Source organism: Schistocerca nitens, chromosome 1 (assembly GCF_023898315.1).
Source record: "Schistocerca nitens isolate TAMUIC-IGC-003100 chromosome 1, iqSchNite1.1, whole genome shotgun sequence".
Taxonomy (NCBI): domain Eukaryota; kingdom Metazoa; phylum Arthropoda; class Insecta; order Orthoptera; family Acrididae; genus Schistocerca; species Schistocerca nitens.
This window is the reverse complement of record NC_064614.1, coordinates 879,192,533-879,216,625: the sequence shown is the minus strand read 5'-3', so window position 1 is coordinate 879,216,625 and position 24,093 is coordinate 879,192,533. Positions and strand designations below refer to the sequence as shown.

At 39.1% G+C, this 24,093-nt stretch overlaps 1 protein-coding gene across 2 annotated transcripts in view; it reads right to left on the bottom strand.

Annotated features, from left to right (window-relative positions):
• The window catches only part of LOC126263722 (uncharacterized), a 118,625-nt gene extending 94,750 nt beyond the window's left edge, over positions 1–23,875 (bottom strand). The window contains exons 1-2 of one of the 2 annotated variants that reach the window (XM_049960889.1): positions 23,560–23,875; positions 16,025–16,107 (exon numbers count right to left, since the gene is read on the bottom strand). In XM_049960889.1, coding sequence (XP_049816846.1) covers positions 16,025–16,107; positions 23,560–23,812 — 336 coding nt within the window. In that variant the 5' untranslated portion in view covers positions 23,813–23,875. Of the gene's footprint in view, positions 1–15,912; positions 16,108–23,559 lie in introns of both variants that reach the window. The other variant, XM_049960880.1, reaches the window with a different exon arrangement.
• Positions 23,876–24,093: the final 218 nt, after the last annotated feature.

Genomic DNA, 24,093 nt, shown 5'->3' with positions numbered 1-24,093 from the left:
CCAGAAAGTAATGCACCGCATTTTGTTTCTCAGCCGAAAACGATGCTACGAATGCGAAACGTCACTTATGTATTATTTGAGGTCTCTTGAGTGAGCGCGCCAAGTTTTCGTCACTTCCGCCTGATAGCGTAGCTGCGGGACAGTTTCAAAATGGCGTCTGTAGGTGATGTACGTTACAAGCAACGTGCCGTCACTGACTTTCTCACAGCAGAGAAAGAAACTGTGGGGAATATTCACAAATGCTTGTGCAAATTTTATGGAGCATCTGTTGTCGAAAGAAGTACAGTTAGTCGCTGGGCACGGAGGGCGAGGTCATCAGAAGGAGGTTCGCTGGAGCTCCACGACATGCTGCAGTCGGGGAGACCATCCAAAGCTGTTACACCTGACATGTTACAGCGAGGTGATGTTGTCTGAGAACAGACGCATTACCAGTCGGCAGTTAGCACTGCATCTGTCAACCAGCAAAGGAAGAGTGGGTGCAATTATCCGCACTCTTGGATATTCAAAAGGGTATGCAGATGGGTCCCACGGTGTCTAACGGTGAATCACAAATCACGCGGAAAAAACGTTTGTCTTGATTTGTTGCAACCTTTTGAAGCTGGCAGGGAGGCCTTCTTGTCCCTGGTTGAGACACGTGATGGAACCTGGGTTCACCATTTTGTGCCCGAAACAAAACGACAGTCGATAGAATGGCGCCATTCCCACACCACACAGAAGAAAAAAATTCGAAGCAACTGCTTCCGCCGGTAAAGTCATGATCACCGTGTTCTGGAACTGTGAACTTGTGATTCTCATTGATGTGACGCCAAGAGGCGGTACCATTAATTTAGAAGCCTTTGTCAACACATTAATAAGACTCAAGATGTATTTCTGGCGACTTCGGCCCCACAGCAACCCAGGAAAAGTTATGCTGCAACAAGATAACTCTCGGTCCCACACAAGTCTGAATACTGTTGAACACATCATAAAACAGGATTCGACAGTGTTACCCCATCCACCCTACAGCCCTAACCTAGCCCCTCGAACTTCCACTTGTTTGGGATATTAAAGGATACTATTCGTGGAAGAGATTTTGAGGACGATGAGGAGGTGATTCACAAAGTGAAGCAGTACTCCGCCAACAGGACAAGGATTGGTACCGACAGAACATAACACGCCCATGTTTTGCTCTTCAGGAAGGCCATAGAACTGGATGGAGATTATGTGGAAAAATGGGGTGTGTAGATAAAACACCATTCTTTCGCGCGAGTAATTCTCATTATGTTCAATAAAGAACTGTTAACGAAAAAAATGCGGTGCATTACTTTCTGCGCAACCTTCATAGCTAGTTAGAATATGTGTTTAATACAAATTTTTTACCTCTTATATTTTAACAAATATTGTAAATATTTAAAATTCGTTTTCAATAAATTTTTTCTACCTCTTACACTTTAATGTGTATCCCTTTATTCCAACTACCACACAATCTCTTATCAACTCCCTGAGCGAAGCCGCGTACCTCAGCTAATGGCTTATATGTCTTTACTTCTTTCAGTCTTATCCACCTTCTCACGGCACTGTTAAGGAGGTGGCAGGCGTTAAGCAGTCTCCTGTGACCCTCCTCTGATTTGAGAGGCACAAAGCTAATGCCAAGAATGAATGAACTCTTTAAGCTTATCTGTGAGCTCAAAATTTCTTTTGGAAATCTGAAATTAATGACACAGTACTTTTGTTTACGCAGTGAAATGAATTCTTCTGCACTGCGCAAAAACGAAACCTATCACGTTTTCTAAACGTTGTAATTGTCTCCCAATTCGACACTTAAGTTTGAAATTTGGCTCAAATTTCCTACGTCTTATCTTTGTAATTGTGCAAAAGCGTGGTGCACTGCGACGTCACACTCACGCTCGGCGATGCTTTAAACGACAAGGTGAAGACACACGCGGAAAAAAAGGCCACAGCTCAGACGTTCATGTGAGGTATAAGTTGGATTCATTACGTGACAGAGGCAATAAATTTTATCATAATTTTGCGCACCGCCATTGTACGTGTCACACGATGAAAAATGTTCAAATGTGTGTAAATTCCTAAGGGACCAAACTGCTGAGGTCATCGGTCCCTAGAGTTACAAACTACTTAAAGTAACTTACACTAAGAACAACACTTACCCCTTGCCCGAGGGGGGACTCGAACCTCCAGTGGGAGGAGCAGCACAATCCGTGCATTGCGCCCAAAACCACGCGGCCACTCCGCGCGGCTCACACGATGAGAAGGTCGTCACATTGTAGTATCACGTCGAGAGAATTTCATATTTCATTATATTCTCTGTCTTATGACGCGTCTGCGGAAGTGGTGACTATGTCAACACGGAGGAAATGTCTTTTTTTTCACTTTTGTTAAAAGCTGGTAGTGGTCAAATGTTTACTTCTCATATGTTGTGAAATGTAATGCATAATTGCTTGTTTACCTCCGATCTGAACAGATTAAAAAAAGCTATTCATTGATTTATATGTGAAAAACTACGACGGTAATATTGACGCTCAAAGATATAGCGGCAGCGAGTGGCAGCAGCGATGCTAAAAAGAGACTGTTGTACATGTTATCTCTGGCTTTGTTTGCTGACTTTGATGTAATATGTAATTTTTTTTGTGTTGTCTTCCTGGCAGAAGAGGAGAAAAGTATATATTGTTGTATGAAAGGGATAGCACGCCATTGCAATCAGAGTTGTGACTTTAATGTTGGGCGCCTATCTAGAAAAGACGGAAAGATTAAAAACCATTGTAATTCGAAAGAGCCCATCTTGATAAATAAACGGCGAATATAATCATCATCAAAGATAACAACATAGGAAACGGTAATTCATTCTTTTAAAAGCCCAACACTTCACATTGGACTTATGTATGTTTAAGTCTTACATGCAACATTTACATCCTGTGGCCAAAATAATTTCAAGAGTCTGCATCGCATTTATAATAACACCGATTCTTCGAGTGACATTGCCGTCTTTCCTCAACAGTAACATTCAATAGCCCGGACGTGGATTTATTCTCGTTACCACGATAAGGATCTGCTGCCATTTTTCCCTTTTTTTTGGGTTGTCCAGAACTATCAATACTAAATCGTCGATCGCCGCAGCTGTGGAGACCTGGGATCGACATCGCCGACATAAGAAGAATTCTTCCTCCAGCGAATCACTATTGCTGGAGATACCAAAATAATAATAGTTGTTATTGTTATTTTCAGAGAATCTTCAAGAATTTTCTTAGGAAAAGTGCTGTCATGGTCACCAGTTCATATATAGTCCTTCCCCAAATTAACTTCAATAATGTACTAAATCTCTCTTGAATGAATGTGTATTGTGACACCCCTCTTACGCATATTTCACCCATTCTTTAGTCAACCAGCACTAAAATGATGCGGTTTTCTTATCGGTGGCCAAGGAAAATATTTCGGGCACACTTCCGCTCAGAATCGATAAGAAAAAAGCCTGAGGAGATCGTATAAACGGCGTCAAGGAAACCACGCCTTCCCTCGGGGCTTTACTAACAAATTTCACGCTGAAAAGCGACAGCTCGCAGTGCAATGAGCAACACAACGACATTCTTGACTGCACTTAACTGTTGACACCCCCACACCTCTCGACGATTGAACCCTACCCTAACGACATCGTGGAGCTGCAACCCCATTGACGTGATCTGACCTGTCTGGGTGAAGTGTGACCGCAGTTCCTGCCTTAGTATACAGAGCGGAGCCACTAGTGACGGTTCAAAGCCATTCGACGAAATCTGAATCTGATCTGAGACACCAAACGGATTTAATGTTTTTTTTTTTTTTTCATCCCTCTTATTTCGCCCTCTCCAGATGTTGTGATCACAGAGCGGTGTAAATTGTCATATTGCGTGAATAAAAGGCCCGTCTAAGACGCCCCCCTTGGTAGTACCCTTGGTACGCCATACACATCTTAGTTCAGCACGTTAAAATGTGCCGCTATAGAGACTTCAGCGCCCATTCAGCTGAGAGGTGCTTTGCGACTGCTCTATCCCTAAAGGGGGGGGGGCGGGGGAGGGGGGTGCTGGCAACCACAGTTAACTGGTGTCGAAGTGATTGATTGGCGGCCCCAAGATGCTAGAGCAGCCGTGAGGTTCCACTCAGTTGAATAGACACTGATAAACATAGACTATTGCAAGCAGGATGCTGCTAAGGCATGAAAAGCCATACACAGTGATTGAAATGGTAATATTAGCATTTTACTGAGAATTCGCAAAACTTAAATTTTACTTGATAGGGCATCATATAATTGTATGTACAGATCAAAAACCATTAAGCTACTTACAAGAGTGTCAACTAAGTCAAAGCTGATTTGACAACATGAACTCTCTTTAGGCAAGACTTTATGAACTGTAATATATTAAAGATTCAAAAAATACAGTGGCTGATGTCCTGTCTAGATTACCTCTGCTTGATGTTAGAGCAGCTCAGTATGCAGCAGATGACAGGGAATTTAAAATTGTGTTAATACAAAGAGGAACGGATGAAAACATTCATAAGAGCATTATAATTTCAGTATCAGTTATTGATTATTGAAACAAAATCAATCGCAACACCAAGTAACAGTCTCTTGATACCACGTAAATTCCATTTTTTTGTACAGAAGACATGTATAGCAGCAACAGCACACCATTGCTGATTGATGGATAACATCATAGGCACCATAAAATACTTCCGAAATTCTGTTTTACGAATCGTGTAAGCACTCCATATTTGAAATGTTGAAAGGAACTAAATTCATCACACTACATTTTGCTGCCATGTAGTGTCTATAAGAACTCTTAGCTACAGGCATCAGTTGACTTATTATTATAGAAATATGAATCATAATATAACTATCTCCATAAGTACAAAAATATTGCAGAGTTGCAACATCTAAGACCAGTTTTGAATAATAAAGGCAAGCCCTCCAATCTTGATTGTATACCAGTCAGGTTGCTCTCAGAGTATACCGATACAATAGCGCCATATTTAGCAATCATATACAATCGATCAATCGCTTAAAAATCAGACCTAAAGACTGGAAAGTTTCACGAGTCACATCAATACCCAAGAAAGGAAATAGGAGCAATCCAGTGTATTACAGACCCATATAGCAAACGTCGATTTGCAGTAGATTTTGGAACATATGCTGTGTTCAAACATTATGAGTTATTTCGAAGAAAAGGATATATTGAGAAACAGCCAACACGAATTACGAAAATATTTTTATAGTGAAACACAACTAGCTCTTTATTCTCACGAAGTAGTGAGTGCTATTGAGAGACGTCCTGAGAGCTTTTGACACCGTTAGTGATGACCGACTTCTAATCGAATTGCGTGGCTGTGTTGTATCGTGTTAGTTGTGCGACTGGATTCACAATTTCCTGTCAGAAAGGGCACAGTTCGTGGTAATTGACCGAAAGTCATCGAGTGAAACAGAAGTAATATCAGGCGTTCCCAAAGAAAGTGTTATAGGCCCTATGCTGTTCCTGATCAACATCAAGTTTTTAGCAGAAAATATGAGTAGCCATCTTAGACAGTCTGTAGATAATGCTGTCATCTAACGTTTTATAAAGTCATCAGATGACTAAAACAAATTGCAAAATGATTTATACAAGATAGCTGTATGGTGCGAAGTTTGAAGTCATCAATACGAATACCAAAAGGAATCTGCCCAATTTCGGTTACACGCTTGAAGGGGTACAGTACCGCCCGATATTGAAAATAGGTACAACATACTTCATTATTTTTGTCAGAACAACACATTTTTTTGTAAAATAACTCAATTTCAATTAAAACAGCGAAGCCAGATACCAGTGTGGGAAAGAATGACAATTTATTTATTTAATTGATCACATGTGCACTCCCACAAAATAAATCCCTACATCCAGTTTGGTGAGATCTGTGAAATGAATGAATGTATGGTCGTCTGCTAACAGCAGATAGTGAATGTGAATATATGATCATCTTTGAGACGATCCTTTGGCCACCTTTGGTGGGACCAAAGAGATGAAATTTACCTGAGCTTTGAGCGCCTGAAATGTGGCTGACCAATACGGTAGCAAGGTGCTCCCCCACTTCGGCAGAGGTGCGAGAGGACCTGAAGAACGGCCATGTTTCAGCACTCTGCCACTGGATCTTGTGTTGTTAAGACCTGTCTTAGGTGTGCTCCGTAATGACAAAAGAGTGGAGACATGGTATGCATGTGGAATATTTAAGAGTAGTTTGAAATAATAATTTCTCTATTTCAGGAACTTTTGTGGGGAGAATTAAATATCAGGCAGGTAATATTAATGGGATCGTCGGAAGTGACCAACGGTCACAATGAAACCACGTGTAGCAAGAAGTTGAAATACTTCCATGTGCTTAAGTTAAGCTGAATTACTAGCGTGTGTACGATAAGTTGAAATATTTAAGAAATAGCGTGTGCAGGACTTGAATTTAGAGGCGAGTACTTCCACGTGGTGAGTACTGTGTGAGTCTCCATCTGTGTACGAGACAAAGGATAAAGAGAAGTACTCGTCCATGGTATCAGTTGAGGACTCGTGTGTGTGATGAATATGTTCTTAATATTACTTTGCGAGATATGTTTCCGTGTGACGCTTGATTCAAACTATAATACTCTGAGAGAGAAACAAGGTGAGTCAGCCGTCTATCCAGCAACGCCACTTGGCTTGCATTGCACAGGAAGACGTGCATATATCTCCAGAGTTCACAGTAGGAAAGTAGAATTACGAAGTGGGGCAGTGTTGTGTGAAACTGGGATAAATATTAATTGAAGTGGGAAAGCTGAAAGTGATAATGTTGTGACTATTCCCTGTGTTGTATTTCATGTTGTAGTGTGGTGTATGTCATGTAATTTAAGTATGTGTGCTTTGCATGGGAGAGTAGCAAGGTAGTTTCAGAGGTAGTCGGTTATGCGTGTTCCTTTTGTACCGCTCGGTCTGGAGGAAAGTTTCGTGATGATGGTTGTGAGAGTCGAAGTGTGAGATATAGCAAAAGATCCACCATCCTATCCAGAAAGTGCACTGTAGCGTTAAATAATTACGAGACCATAGGATAGAGAATCACCAATGTAAAGCCATGCCCACTGGGCGGAATTTCTCATGTCTTATTGTTGTAGGTTATAGAATTTGTGTGTTTAGGTTATAGAATTTATCGGAATAAATAAGATAGTGAAAAGAAAAAGATTGGTGGCCTTTTCCTTCGAATTGTATGTTTTCATGATATCCAGAATTTATAATGTGTGCGCCACTCATATTCAGTGCGATGGCCACGTGTTGATAAAAGCCGTTAAATAAAAAAAAAGAAAATGTGGTATTGCCAGTGCGTAGTGAACAGTCAGAGTTCTTTAAATTACTGTTAGTCAGATGTGCGTTTCCGTTGCGTATTATTCATACAGGAGGATAATTTGTAACTTAATTGTGAGTACGAGAGTTCATGTTACTCGATAAATAAGAATGAATCCACTCGCTTGGCAGACCACTCATCTTGCAGGACTGACTGCTTGATGCCACAGTATGAGCAAGGCATGTGGGTGCCTCTCACGCTAAATCACACAAATCTAAAGGCTATAAATTCAACTAGATACTTAGGGTTTACAATTACGAATAACTTAAGGTGGAATGATCACATAGATAATGTTGTGGGTAAATCAAACCAAAGACTACGATTTATTGGCAGAACACTAATAAATGCAACAGGTCTGCTGAAGAGACTGCCTATATTATGTTTGTGCGCCATTTTCTGGATTACTGCTGTGCAGTGTAGTATCCACACCAGATAGGATAGATGGAGGACATCGAAAAAGTTCAAAGAAGGGCATTTCGTTTTGTACTTTGGCGAAACAGCGGATAAAGCGCCATGGACATGATATGTGAACTGGGGTGGCAACCATTAAAACGAAGGCATTTTTCCTCGTGGCAGGATCTTCTCATGAAATTTCAATTACCGCCGTTCTCCTCAGACTGCGAAAATATTTTGTTAGCGCCTATCGACAGAGGAAGAAATGGTCATCATAATAAAGTAAGGGAAAACAGAGCTCACAAAGAAAAATTTAAGGACTTGTTTTTCCCGTGTGCTGTTCGAGAGTAGAATGGTAGAGAAATAGCTTGAAGATGGTTAGATGAACCCTCTGCTAGGCACTTAATTGTGAATGCAGAGTAATGATGTGCTTGTAGATGTAGATTAATCAGCATAAAAGTTTCTTTAAGATGAGACACTTTACACTATAGTTATCAGTCGTCCCAACTTCCATTAAAAGTACATTTCTTTTATTTTACTAAAATGGTAGAAGGCGTTGTAGAAAGAATAGTGAACTGAAGTGAGCTTATTCCCATATTAATATGATTTTCGACAAAGCAAAAGAAAAATTTTTAATTTAATATTGATATAAATTAAAATAGCACTAACCCCCCAGGCAATAGAATTCTACTATAATGTACAGGGAAGCATGCAGATGAATTTGGTTGCTTCTGGCTCACCGGCTCAATACCAGGCTCTGGCAGGAATTGATCCAGTTTTCCGGAACCCGCCTAATTCATACTATAAACCAGCTACTTCAGGTCTAACTCACCCCACTTTCCTTCAAAAGATTAGATTTTTTACAAAGGTGTCTGTAAGAAAAATGAATTTTAGTGGTTTTTTTTTGTAAAAGGTGCATGTAAAAAAACGATTGTTGCGTATAAGAAAATAAATGATGCACATAAGAAAATAAATAAATGAATTATGGTGAGTATAAGAAATGTATTGTTTATCCAAAATTTTGCTAATTCTTTCTTCTTGGGCAGCCATAAGATTTTCATGAGCAGTTGTTAGTAAGTATCTTTTGAGATACAGTTTATTTACAGTTTTACCACATTCACAGGTAACTGTAATTTTCTGATTTATCGATACACACAGTTGACATGTATAACCATATCCACTAGTCCAATATTTATCTTCATAAAATTCTTCAATATTTTTTTTAATCACACATTCACTGAACTGCCTTAACTGTGGATTGGTGCTGTCCATTTAAAGATTACAAAATTTAATAGGACACATAAAATCACTTAATGAATTCTGGATCATAAAATTCAACACTATTATTCTTACGTTTCTTCATTGCCCCCATATCTCATTGTCAACTATCTTCAAAAAATTGAATATTCCGTCCAGTAATTTTTTTAGAATATCTATCTGGTAAAAAATTTTAAAATCATTATTAAGCTGTGTACAACCTTTTCCTCCTTATTTAGTTTTTAAATATTCACATCCAGTAACATTATATAAAATGTTTACCTCTAGCTCACTTAGATTTTTAATCTCTTTTGGGATACTTACATCATTGAGCTTTTTGATTAGAGTCTCCATTCATGTAGAAAAAAATTTATTGAAATGTCCATAGGGTAAAGTATCTATTTTATTTTCAAAACATATTTTATTATCAAGAGGGCTGTAACTTCCCTTTTTATATCGATTGATTGTTAATGAATGATGCTCAGGCTCCGGCTAGCTCATGAAGAATGTTTGCGAGGAAAGTTAAAAAGAAGAATTGTCTTTATGGTTGCACACAATGTTACACAGATACACAAATTATGGTACAAGTATCCCGGAGTTCCACCACAATAAATAAACTTTTGACTAGTACTTACTAACCTGAGTTGTTCAGTTCTTTACTGTTTAGTGTTATGTTGTGTGGAGGCGGCGGATGTGCAGTCAGCTATGGGAGCAACAGCGCCCCCCCAGTCCTCACAGCGCCAGAAGTCGGCGCTCTCAACAGTCGGCGGTCTCCGTGTAGTTGCAGTTGGCGCGTCGTCGTAGCTCGGTCAGCACTGCGTCCTCCGACGTCGACTCGTAAGTTTTGCGTTGTCGTATTATGGCGCAAATGTGGCGCCTACGCTCTTCTTGCTACTTAAAGTCCTATATTCTTAATCTCAGGGTCGTTCTTCGTTGTTTCGAGCCCCACTTTATGGGCGTCAGATTTCCTTACTTCCCTTTTTATATTGATTGATAGTTAATGAATGATGATCAGGCTCCGGCTAGCTCGAGGTAGAATGCTTGTGACGAAAGTCACAAAAAAGAATTGTCTTGCTACACTGTATTTACACTTGTAAGTGGTAGTTGTACCAGCTTACTCAGATGAATATTTGCTCCCCGACGTGTACGAGCCTAGCTACACGTAAATGCATACAAACTGAGATTATTATTATTGCCCTAATCATGATTACAGTCTGTATACATCCAGAGTTTATCTATGAAAGTTTACAATTCGCGTGAGCTAAATAGTCTGAATCAGTACAACAACTTTATAGTTATAGTTTGATAGTAAGTTACAGTTGGATAGTAAGAATATCTATGAATGCTGCACTCTGTTGATAATCCATGTTGTCGCACAGATACATGTTTCATAAGCACGTAATATTAAATAGGTAGAAAAAATGTCAAACACTGTGAATTCACTTTATGTTGGTTTATTCTAGTCTATGCACATCCTATCATTGTCTTAAAGAAGTAACCTTTCTTTCAGATGGATGGAATTAATTACGTAAATTCAGCCAAAGAGTTTATAGCAAGATCGATGTTACACTATTTACTTTAACGCAGTCTAGGTATATTCTTCACAGTTTACACTATTCATAATTTCCTATGAGTTTAATTATTAATTATCTATCGCATTGGGTCTAAGCTCAGTCTTTCGTTGATAATAATCAAATTAAGACAATATGTTCTGTTATTTTCCTAGCATGAATTACTTCAAAGATATTTTCAACGTTGCAGATTTACCTCTTTCACTATTTAATCATTTGTAGCAGATCGCAAATATTCAAAATGTAACAAACCATCTCTTATCGCCTACCAATATTATGTACAAGGGCACACGTTCAATTACAATACAAGGCAAGTGCCCGAAGCACATTATCAGTGTACAACTTTAGCTTCTGTATTTCGCAGTGTCCTCAAAGAGTATTCACAAGGAGTTTCCTTTGAGCTCACTTGCTATATTCCGTGATCTACAAGTCTACAACTTAGCGATCTACTATTACTTTATCTTGAAACTAATGAATTCTATTTCTTTTTTAATCTTTTTCAAAACATTAAGTTACTTTGCGACCAAAATTTCTTTATATTTCTTTTTATATTACTGTCTTTTCACTTTTCTTGCTACTAGTCACGCAATGTTAGTAGAGAGGGATGGAGTTTTTCTTTTTACGAAATTTGGATCTTGGGCTTGGGGCTTATATTGGGATGTGAGGACTAGTTTTATATTTTTCGTCTTTGCGTCCAAAGGGTACTGGCGTTACAGGGCTCAATGCATTCTTGTTTACTTAAATTGTGTAATTTTCATGTCTTTTACTTCAAATCATATTAATTCTTCAGTACTGTTCTCTGTCGTTAAACAAACAATCCTTGTAATCTTCTAAGCTTATTCTGTTTACAACAGCACATTTCTTAACTCCTTTAATTTTTCCCCAATTTTATCACCAACTTTATAAGCATAATTTTTTGCTCTTAAACCACAGAATCCTTCTATTATTTTTCCATTTTATTCATCTTTCATTGTTCCTAAAACTTCCTTGTTTACTTGTGGAATTGTATAAATATTATCTACTGGATAATCACTTATATCAAAGTAATCAATCATCGATTTCATATCTTCATAAAAACCTTCATTTTGTATATTGTAGATATAACTATCTGTATCTTGATAACACTAATCAATATTTTCTCCATATATTGGTTTCATCATTCTGCAGTTCTTTGCATAAATCAAGTATATGTATTCTGACGTAACAGCCTTATTAAATGTGACTTTTGCTTTTTCGTATGAATGGCCACAAGATTTTCATTAAAAATACTTCTTCCCTTAAAATTTGGCTTTGCTATTAATTTATCACATTTTTCTCCAACTGAAACAAATTTTATGTCTACTCTGTTTCTTATATTTTCCATCGTCTTACCAAACACAGAATTGTTCATTAGTTTGTAGAAATCCTTTTCAAAATCATTTTTGGCTTTAGTTCTCATTTGTGTACTCAAGTCTATATATTTCTTCAACCCATCAGATTGCTTAAATTTTAAGACCTTGTGTATTTCTGTAAGTTTCATTCCAAGAGACAGATACTGTTTGAGGTTTCTATAATGTACTACACAATTATGCTTGTCAAGCAGAGTAGTCATTAATTTGCTTTCGTTAGTGTTAGGCACAATTTTATTTTCAGGTGCAAGTGGTAAATCTGTATGTAAATCAAGTAATTCTTTTGAATATTCCAAATCTATGTCAAATTTCTCCCACATTTTAGCAAGTGGAAGAGAATAAAAATGAGCCTTCTCGAAATATTTGCTGTTATTGCTATTAGTTCTACACAATCCGTTAATGAATCAAATGCCTGTTCTCTTTGGAAATCTGGATTAATGTAACTGTAAACTGTTGCTTCCAGTCTTGTAATTCCATTTTCTTTAGCTAATGGGAACAAAACATTCCACTTAATCTACTGTCTGGGCAATTTAAAAAATCTATAATGTGTTTGCGAAGTTGTTTATTTATTCTATGACTTGTTAACTGGCAATTAAATTTATTGCATATTTTTACCCTATAATTAGAATTAATCCAAGTTAGGCAGTCCTTTCTGACAGAATTGTTGTATTTAACTACTACATTACATTCTTCTTTATATTTTTCCTGTTTTTAAAAGTAAAATTATTTATTAAGTAATCAACCATTTCTTCTTTGTTAAAAAGTCCTGCAAAATCTTGTGTTATATCTAAATCCAGTAAATAACAGTGCTTCTTTTTAACTCCTTCTAAAATTTCTGGTAATTCTCTTAAATGTGTATCAAGTTTAACATCTGCTAATTCTATATTGTAAGGAATAACAACAGGATTTTTATATTTTTTCAGTATAATTTTTATATCTTTGCTAATAATTTGTTTAGTATGTTTAATTATTTGTATATTGGAATTTAAGAAACATGGTATTTTTGTTTTAACTCCATGCCTAGCCAATTTTAAATTTAGAAAGTCTAGATCTTAAAATGCTATTAAAACCACCACAGGCTTCATTTTGTAGAAAAAATTTCCATTTTTCATTTTCCCATCACAATCTATAAAATCTGTTATTTTAACTACCATATTACTATCGCAAAATGGTTTGGTAATTGGTTTAAATTCTTGTGATATTTTTGTTCTTTTGTGCTAAAAATATCCAACATTTGTAAAAAGATTATTATTATTTAAATTTTCTGAAGGTAAGCATAATCCAAATCTTTCTTTGGTTTCCTTTTACTTTATTTCCAAGCAGTTGTGTTATAGAATATTTTTTGTTTGTAGCACAGATTTTATTTGCAGCTTCCATTTATAGAGGAAAAAATTAATTAGGTTTTAAAAAAAATAGCTAAGATTAAAAATATCTGAAACTGGTTAGCTAAAAGTAAAATGAACTAATTTTCTTACCTATATGAAGGTTGCGCCATCTCGATCATGAGGAGCCCTTACTCTGTCAGTGTGAAGGTCGCGTTCATTTATTGTGGCTCCGAGCTAACTCTCGCTGCCACAGACATTCTAGTAGTCTAGTACAGTGACTCGCTTTAAGCTATTAAAATGAATTGGCGTTTCAAAAGTTTCGTGAGTGTATGATAGATGGTGTTGACTCAAGATCCATTGCAATGAACAGGGGAACGTGTTCGGACGTTTGGTTCTAACGTAAATAATTCTTTATGTAAACTTAATTTTTACGATTACACTCACATTTATGTATTTTTCACATGCGTTCTCTATTTTAAAAATGTAGTAAAGTGAAAAATATTATTTCTTTTCATCAAAATTCGTTCCTAAAAGTATAGCTGTTAGAAGGTACTTTGAAAATAGAATACCAACGATATATACAGATTGCTAGCACTATTGCTTTGCCCTGCAGGGACAAAAACTGAATTGCTATAGAACAGGTTCGGCTGGCCAATACTGTTTTAATTTGCTATCGTCGTCAACCGCTGCAGCCAACATCTGCCATCAGCCGTGCCAGATGACAAGACGCTTCCAGAAGAAGATCATGGATGGGCGACGAGAAGCACTCAAAGTCACAGAACAACAGCGACGTTGAACAAAAACCCAGAGGGACAAAAACGAAAATAAAAAAGGTTCCATCAAGAATAAAAACCTCAGGGTTTCCTTCAAATGGCGCCGAAGGTGTTGCACGTTTTGTTAATGGCTATATTAATTAATCAATCCATTGATTTATTTTTTATCTGCACGTATTATAATAATTATATTAACTTTATTTTTTTACGTGCACCTTTTATAAAAAACATTAAAATTCGTTTTTCTTATGTGCACCTTTGTAAAAAATATATTCTTTTGAATTAAAGTGGGGTGAGTTAGACCTAGACTAGTTGGTTTATAGTAAATGAATTTGGCGGATTCTGGATAACTGTATCTATTGTTGCCGGAGGCAGGAATTGAGCCAGTGACCGAAAAGCCGCCAAATTCATCTACTGAAGTATATCTATAAATAGATTTAAAGATACGCTAAAAGACAGTACAGAGTGGTTTGATGTTGAGGAAGGTTGTGTAGACTTACAGTACTTTTATTTCTATGAATGTAATGTAAATGTAAGTTGGCAATAGTTCAAAAACATTGTTGGTATGTGTTGTTACTGTGAAATTTTTGTTTACAGCTTTTAAATAATAAGGCAGTCATTAATCCGAAGGTTATTTTGAATACCGCAGTGAATTATTAGACATGGTCCTGTTGGAGGTGGTGTGCCGTTGCCTTCCTCCAACATCTGAGCTGACTGAACCAGCCAGACGTAGGGGCACCTATAATCTAGCTTGGATTCCGAACTACGGCGCAACTCGGCATTTTTGACATGAACAAACACTGCTAGAGGTGAAGCAAGTGCTAAGTGATGGAATAAAATCTCATGCATGAGTAGGGATCGAAATCAAAACCTTTGGATTTGCAGTCTGGGATTCTACTTCTCTTAACGTGTTTATGAAACAAATCTTGCACTAACTGTACATAGTTGTCACATATTAATATTTACATAGCATATAACACACAACACAAGTGAACTCTAGGACCATATTCTTGTAATGGGTTGCAGCTAATTTAATTCATCATATGTTGTCGATAAAATCCACAAGTTGGTTTTGTGGCATGATTGAATGAGTGCTCAGACTAATTTTTCATCGACCAAAAGCAGAGAAAAGTCACTATTTGTAGAAGCGATCATTCTTTCGCCATAGTAATACGAATTTACAGAACAACACGGCCTGTGTGCCACAAGAAACAACATCTTAAGTTTTACTTTGTTATTTGTTACTTGTGGCTGTTTTGGTAGTGGATAATTTATTCATACCCACGTCGTTTTATCCAAGGGTCATGTTGATTATAGTCATCTAGGTGCGATTTGTCAAATCACTTAATTTCATTTTCCTATGTTAATCAGATTTATCAATGTATCAACCACTCCTCTTGGTAACGAGATAAGGAAGGACGTGCGGATATTGTTCTTAGGAAAATAAAAGGAAAATAAACTACAGAAAGTTAGAAATGTCATTGAGTGAAGTTTCTGGTAACGTCACTACTAATCACAGAACAATATCTCCCCAAAATTTTGAGACTGAGTTTGCCTGCCTGATTAAGCAATACTTTTTTCCTACTAACTCATAATCAAGATTATATTTATCTCCTCTTTCTCGTACACTGTTCTTTGGGCTGAATGTGAGCGTTCTACAGTGATGTACATCATATTGTTAGGTTTTTGCGAATTATTTTTCTGAAAAATAATAACAAATGAAATTAGAATATGCAACAACCACGATTTATTTACTTCTTACACTTGTTGTGTATATGATACTAGAATAATTGCATGGCTGCACTGTGTCCACGGATAGTTTATAGATGCAGCTGCTGTCACTTACGGTGCACCCCAGCAGCCTTCGCCACTGCTCTGCCAGCCTTCTTGACAGCAGTTCGGGCTCTGCCAGCAGTCCTCGATTTGCCTGCTGTTCTGGCGTTGGAAACCGTCCTGACCTTGGCGGTTTTGGCATGAGCTGTCGTTCTGGCAACGGTGCTGTGCCTGGAGCCTGCATGTGAAGCTGCTCGTTTCTGGGATACTAAAAAGGGCAAACGAAGTTTGTAATTTCACTCGGCACAAAATCTGGAGCAATGAGCAATGGAAATTAATACTACATTCAATAATGTTATGGACAATTCAACAATTCACCCCTGCAGAGTATATCACTAGGTAATTTATGTGTGATTTTATGGCTAGTATATTAAGGGACATTACACATCGTTGTAAGAGTTCTTGGACGTCATCAGAACACACAAGGAGAACGAATTTGATCATAGGAACACTGAATCAATGAAATGGGCGTGCATGGTGTTCACTGTAAGGTAATAGGATGTGTAGAGTGCTCTGGCTAGAAAGAGACTTGGATAGGTATTCATACCTGGATATGAATCAGTTCAGCGCTGTAGGAACATTAACAGAAAAGTAATAGCATCAACTCTACAGCTGACTGTATATAAAAGAGTATAATAATTTACTATGAATCAGTTAATTAGTACACTTAAATCAAGTGTTCAAGAAGATAACAATTCCCTTTAGTAAACAAGAAATCTACAATATTTTTGTGTCAAAATCAACACCTGGTAACTCTTATTCCCTTAATACCTTGTGATATATTATACATATTTAGAAATGATGGCACATTAATTGCTTTTTTTACACATGCTATAATCACCATAATGATAATAATAATCACACCTTTTCCGTTCAATACATGTCAAAGCATTTAAATCCTTGTTTTAGATTATTGTTCCTATAGAAATGTGTTTCTCGACTTCTATTCCTATGATATCAACATATCTTAGATTCCATATATTTTGATATGAATAGTGACATGTATGATATGTCTGTGGCGACTTATCAGTTCTGGACAGAGTTTATACACTGTTATTGTCATCATCACTGGAATAACCTATGGTGTGGCTTCCTGGACATGCACCTCAGAACATATTTTCCTAAAAAAAAAGCCACAATACAGATTGACCTGTGGCTTGTGCATTACTTATACTGTCTTTACTGCTCACCTTGGGGAAACTGTAAATCGACGTTGCTCTAAATAAGCACAGTGTACAGATATTATCAGAATGGTTGTACACTTCATGTTTTGTGCCATATTAGTCGACTCTCTCCTGGCGCCACTTCATTCAGGGGTCCACGCCGCTATATAACTGGTACAGTACTCTGATGACTCCACAAGTTTTTTAATTTAGTTAGAGATTCACATTGGCAGAGCAGACCAGACCTTATCATCTGAATCCATCATTCGTTTCGCCTGTTAACGAACTGATCTTAATGTTAGGCTGTTCCATTAACTTTTATTTTCAGGCTGGGCACAGATTTCCAAGCATCAAATTCTTGTAATACTATGCCTGTGATTATGAGAAAGCTTACATGCCTTGTAATAAAACATTTTGTGCTTTATGTGCTTGTTATATGTGATACAGGGTACGTATGATAGTTTGTATATAGACAAAGATTTGTGCAGTATGCTTATTTTCTTCCATTTTTCGAAAAATAGCCTATAGTGAGTGCCCTTTTGCCAACAGCCTTTACACTAATTGCTCAATGGTATGTGAAAATTACAAATGACTCATATTTGTAGACTGTACTGAAGTACCTGATTACAGGAAAATGAATTTATTCACACCAATTTCCTTACAGTTTGCACCATCATATCTTCATTCGTTTTACAGTTATTCGTTTAATTTTATTCACTAGTAGACAATGTTAAGTGTAGTGGTAGATGTGATCATCCATATTGTTTTTTCATATCTTACGAAATGAAGTATAATTGTAAAAAATATAAATATATTCCCTTTAAAAATAGTATAAGCTTTCAAATTATGAGGCTCAAATATAGATGAGAAACTTGAGAAACATTCGTTTGCACTTAAACGACTTGAGAATGTACCTCCTAAATCTAGGATCTCTCTGGCGAGTAGTTGTGAAAGAATTATTGGATCTTCAGGTGAAGAGTAATTAAATTCAGAATCCAAAATTGGTAGAAATTTTGCATTGATTCTACATTTTTTTCTGACTGAACTTTTCATTACCTCACAAGCTTGTCTAAGAGTACACATCCAAGATCTCTTTGGCATTGGGTAAAATCACTGCACTGAAATACCAGGTTCACGTATGAGACTTTTTTCAGTCTTGCACATGAATTGTACTTGGTACACAGGTATTTGATTAAAAGTGAAGAAAAAAGACTGCATTATGGAAACCGAATCAAATGTGAGGATATGTTGATTAACTTCGTGTGTATACAATAGTAACAATGATAACACTTGGAAAGTACTCGTTTTCATGGTTATGGCATTAAATACAAATAAAAAATACTTATTGGATACTATCTGACACAAGTGTATGCTCGTTCTTTTGGTACCCTATTAGTTCGATAGTTATGAACAAAATTAGAAACAATTGCTGTTAATGTTGTCGTTCTGACGTATATTGGGACAAAGACCAATAAAAATTTTTTCAAATACTATTTGTTAGACTTATTAGATGAAATAAACAGTGTCTGTTTCCTCATACTTCAGACGAAGATAAGAGAACTTACAGTTTTTGTGATGCAGCTGATATTCACAAATCAAATACTAGTCTAGTTCCTAAACAGCTGACGAAATTCACAAATAAACGAGTATTCGAGTTCCTAAACAGAAATAACAACACCGCTGTTACTTTTTTTTTTTTACAGAACATTAAGTTTATAGAAGATGTTTATTGGAGTTGCAGGAAGTTCAAAGAGTTAAGATACCAGAGTATACTGTATGAAAGTAAATAACAGAAAGATGCTGCAGCAGCAGTAACAGTATGCCATTCAGTTATCGACCCAGTGTTACTTTGTAAGGATAAGAGATCTGAGGGAAGAGTCGAACTGAAAATATCCTGAAATGCATTGAATTATGTTTTGATTTACCGAATTCGTGTCACACACCAGGAAGGATTCACTTGTGTTCTAGGAGATACTGGCATGGTAGCTCAGCGTATTTGGTCAGAGGGCTGGCTGCTCTTTGCAGCAAAAAAATTGTGTGAAATATTCAATCATGAACTTTAATGGGTGTCATGTAACGTCCGCCCAGGCCAAATGACGAGAGCAATGATGAGAAAAAGAAAGTAGCGTCTTTTCCTAGTTATCAAAACGTCCTGGGTCCCAGTTTCGAACCTAATAAAAATTATCAGCAATGGCTGCCGAAGACTTCTGGCATAAAAATTCACCCTCGTTCTGCCAATAGCCTTGTCAAAGAGAGCGGAGGAGCGCACAGAGGTTCGAGGCATTCTCTTCCCCTTGGGATGAGAAATTGCCCCAAAAAAGACGGAATAATTAGCATTAATCGATGGCACAACGATGTAGAAGCCAATGGTAACCCTTGCGTTAAAGACACATAATGTGTATCCACAAGATATGTGGTCTGTAACTGAAAATGTCATGATGATCTCTTCAGTGCCAAAAGATTCCGAACTAGTTCACCATTTTGATCTCCAGGAAAGGACTGCCAAGGGAGGTGACCAAGTGAAACTATTGAATACGGAACAAAAGGGTAGCCGGCCGCAGTGGCCGAGCGGTTTTCGGCGCTTGAGTCTGGATCCGTGCGACCGCTACGGTCGCAGGTTCGAATCCTGCCTCGGACATGGACGTGTGTGATGTCCTTAGGTTTGTTAGGTTTAAGTAGTTCTAAGTTCGAGGGGACTGATGACCTCAGATGTTAAGTCCTATTGAACCATTTGAACCAAACTCACTTAAATCTTGATGACTGCCGTGGTAGCAGTGGTAACGGATCTAACAACTGCACCAGACACTTTTAGTGTTTATAGGCGTTGCCGGCCGTGGCGCCTAATTCTGCCTTTTTACTTACATCTGTATTTGAATGTGCATTCCTATACCAGTTTCTTTGGCGCATCAGTGTACGTTGATTAGGCAAAACTGTCCACTGAGAAATGATTACCGTCTGATGGACGTGCATTTTCTGTAAGAAAAGTATATACATTTTCCTTAAGAGAAGTATATGATCGGAGCAGAGGTGAATAGGGAATCATTGTAGCGACGAAGCGAGGCGCAAATTGGCAAATGCACTAACACAAGCAACTTCAGGGCAGGCGCCAGGAACGAGCGTCTCGGAAATCGAGAAGCTGGTCGGCGGTCCGGGTGCTACAGTCGTGAACATCTGTGGAAAGTGGTTAAAGGACGGTGAAAGTACGAGTAGGTTACGAGGTATTGGACGTAAGCACCGCATCGCAGAACGTGGAGTTGGGAGGCTTGCCCGCTCTCGGAAGCTCTGACTACACAGAACAATGCTAGGACAGGAACGAATGTTTTGGAGCACGACATGCAGTAGACATTGTTGAAAATGAGGCTCCGTAACAGACCACCCCAAAGTGTTTCCATGTTGACTTAATGACGTCTTCAACCTCAATTACAGTGGGTACGGGATCATCGACGTTAGGGCGTCAGTCAGTGGAAACGTGTCGCCTGGTCGGACGATTACTTTTCTTGTTAACAACAGTTCGATGTTCCTGTCCAGATACGCCGTCATTCAGGCGAACAACTGCTCGCAACACGCTCTGACCACGGGGCTGTCTGGTTGGAGCATTTTGTTCTATGAAAGACTATCGTATTGGCTTCCATGAGACCTGTTGTAGTACATGACGTCAGAGTGACTGCTTTGGACTAGTGAACATTACTGCGAACCACCTGAATACCTTCGTGCTCGATGCCTTCCGTAAATGCGATGGCATCTTCCAGCTGGAAATCAGAATGACATAATTGTGATACGGTGGTTTGTGGAAAGTGACAGTCAAGTCAATTCGACGTTTTAGCCACCAAATTCAGCTGATATGAAACCGGCAGAACACATCTGAAACACTACGACTAGGGTGCCATCTACACGCCTGCAAACCACCTGTCCGTAATCCACAGGCATTGCGTGAATGTGGGTAGCCATCTGATGCCCGTAACTCTGTAAATCTACCAGGACTTGCCGAATCCATAGGACGCCGAATACCCAGCTGTAGTGCTTTCCAAAAATAGCCCAATATACACTCCTGGAAAAATCATTCCACACCCCAAAAGCCTGTGCCCAGTGGCACCAGGATACAAAATGTGTATACTGAGGGGCTGTACTGTTAGTGACTCAGTCGTCGTGATTATCGGCGATGAGATGGCGCTCTGGAGGCCTGTCCTTGGGTCCTCTGTTTCGATTCCGCAGGCGGTAACTATGCTGCGTTTATAGGTGAACAGTGGGCACAACATTCATTCTGGGGTACAACCATGCCAAGCCGATGAGTACGCACTACTATTGCTCAACTTCAGACATTTGAACACGATTGCATTGTTAGCCTGCGGGAAGCTGGATAGACGTATGGACAGGTTGCTGCCCTTGTTGGGCACAATGTTCCGGTAGTGAGCCACTGCTTTCTGTGAAACATTCCCAGACCTGTGATCAGGTTCCGGATGTTTTCATAGTATGGATGTACGCTTATGACTCTACCAGGCTACCACTGCCATCAGGACATGGCCAAGCATGGCTACTCTGATGTCGGGAAAGAGTCAAGTGAAGAGTGTAGGTTCTGTCTGTATGTGAGTGATTGACGCACGCGTGTGAAAACCTGGTGACCAGTCTTTTACGAAGTTTATTTGCCCGTGGTACTCAGATCCCTTCCCAGGCTTCAGCGTGTGGGATTCCATCAGTTACTACTCATGGTCGCATTTGGTGCATCCACACACTAAAGCAACCAGTGCCCGCTAACTTTCATTGGCTGTTATCCCCGTGCACTGTCATCTCTTCGGCAGGAAGGTGATGTGCTTTTTCAGCAGGACAGTGCAAGTCCACATGCGGCTGCTGGGACGTAAAGTACTCTTCACGGTGTACAATAAGTGCCCTGGTCGGCAATATCACATCTTTCGAAACTGGACGTGTATGGAACATGGGGAAGCCTGCAAGAATCATTCCAAATTACAACAAAAGATACCGGGTGCTTGGGAAAATCTACCGCAGGATGCCATTTGGCACACTTACGATTGTTTTCATGTGAAAATACTCGCCTGCGTTAGCGTCTGAAAGGGAGGTAGGGGTGGGGGGAAAGATAATGTACTGACGCGATTGTTTGGGCTCTGAGCACTATGGGACATAACTGCTGAGGTCATCAGTCCCCTAGAACTTAGAACTACTTAAACCTAACTAACCTAAGGACATCACACACATCCATGCCCGAGGCAGGGTTTGAACCTCGACCGTAGCGGTCGCGCGTTTCGAGACTGAAGAGACTAGAACCGCTCCGCCACTCCGGGCCGGCTGACGCGATTGTTTGGGCACCTTTACCGTGACAAGTGTTTCATTTGGTCTGAATTTGTTATCATCGTTTCCTACAATGGTCAACCACCTGTCACACAGTAAAACGATCTTCTCCTTGAGGCTGTTGCATTTTTTCGGTCACTGTACAAGATATTGTAACTGTGGCTCATCCATTATAACCATGGATTTCTGCTTGTGACAAATTATATGTTGGAACAATTTCAGTTGGTCTCATTATCGACTACTATCCTATAGCACACTCATGTGTTCCGATTAAATAAAACGTGGTATAGGATTGTTCGATTTGTACCACTGCCATGGCAGTGTAGAATCTTAGTCTCTTTGGTCGAGCCCAGAACATGTACGAAGTTCACTTCCTCTAAAAACACCACGGTGGTCACAATGCTTAATGTGCCCTTCGAAGGATGCATCTCTGCCGAGAGCGACTATTGATGCGTGAAGAAAATTTGGTACTACTTGTGAAATTACTGTGTTATGGTTTAAATACTTTTGCGCTTGTGGTTACGAGGACACTGCACCAAAAATCAGAGTATGCTAATCTTTGTGTTCAGTGGGTTCGCATGGACGTGGAATGATTTATAGCCATTTATCTGGGGCTGGGCACCGCTATTTGTCCCTCAAGAGGTGGACAGAAACAAAGAGCACTTTAGGTGATTCAGAATGTTTTAAAACAAGTACACGCAGGTTTATCCACACATCTACTTTTGCGATACGGTTTTCACGTCACGTTACTGTATGTTTCAGAGAGTATTTCTGGTATCATTATCTTTCCCATTCCATTCACAAATGATGCTTGAAATGAATGGTCTGTATGACATCTAGCATCTATGATTTTCTCGTCGTGATCACTTCGCGAGACGTGTGTGGAAGGAACTAATAGGGTGCTTGGCGTTTGCCGGAACTTAAGTTCCTTTATTTACAGTTGTGATTCTGCGTAAGTTGTGATGTCATTAACAAATATTTTAAAAAAAAAAAGATTCATACAGGCGAAACCGGTTAACTGACAGACTGCCATGAAACTACCAAATGCGGTCAAGACGTTTGTGAACTAAAGAAGCTCAGTTCTTACAGTGACTTTTAAATTATTTACACAAGCATATGACGTGTATAAGAGGCTGGAGATGCATTTTAATCACAATATTTTTATGAGGAATAAGTGTTAAAATAAGGCATCGTACCCTCTTCAGTTTGCGTGCAGTTCGATTCGTCGGTTATCGAGCCGTCTGCGCTGTCCTCGTTTACAGGGCCGGAGGTCTCGGTGGCGTTGTACACCTGCAGGCCTCCGCCAGGAGCCGCCCCCGGCAAGTCGTCATTCCAGCCATACTCGCGTTCGCCTGGTAGGGGCGGGTCGGGTCCCTCTTGAGCGGTGACGCGCTGCGCGCACAGCACCAGCAGACAGGTGCCAGCGAGGACCAGCAGGGGGCGCGGCATCTCTCTGCGTTGATGATCCTGCACACTGTCTACTGTCGAAGGCTGAGCGACTGTGTAGTAAAGCTAAAGCTGTACGCGGGGCTCTTATAGGAGCACGGCACTGCTACCCGGACGCGTTATCGCTACCGGGAAGTGCATGTTCTTCGCCAGTTAGCTTCAAGGCTGCGCAAATGTAATACAATAGACAGTAATTAGCTCTTACTAGCTTCTCGCTGTCAAAGTTTTAAAACTGCTGTAATTTTCCACTTTCTTGAGAGAGGACATCCCCGTGACTTCCAGGT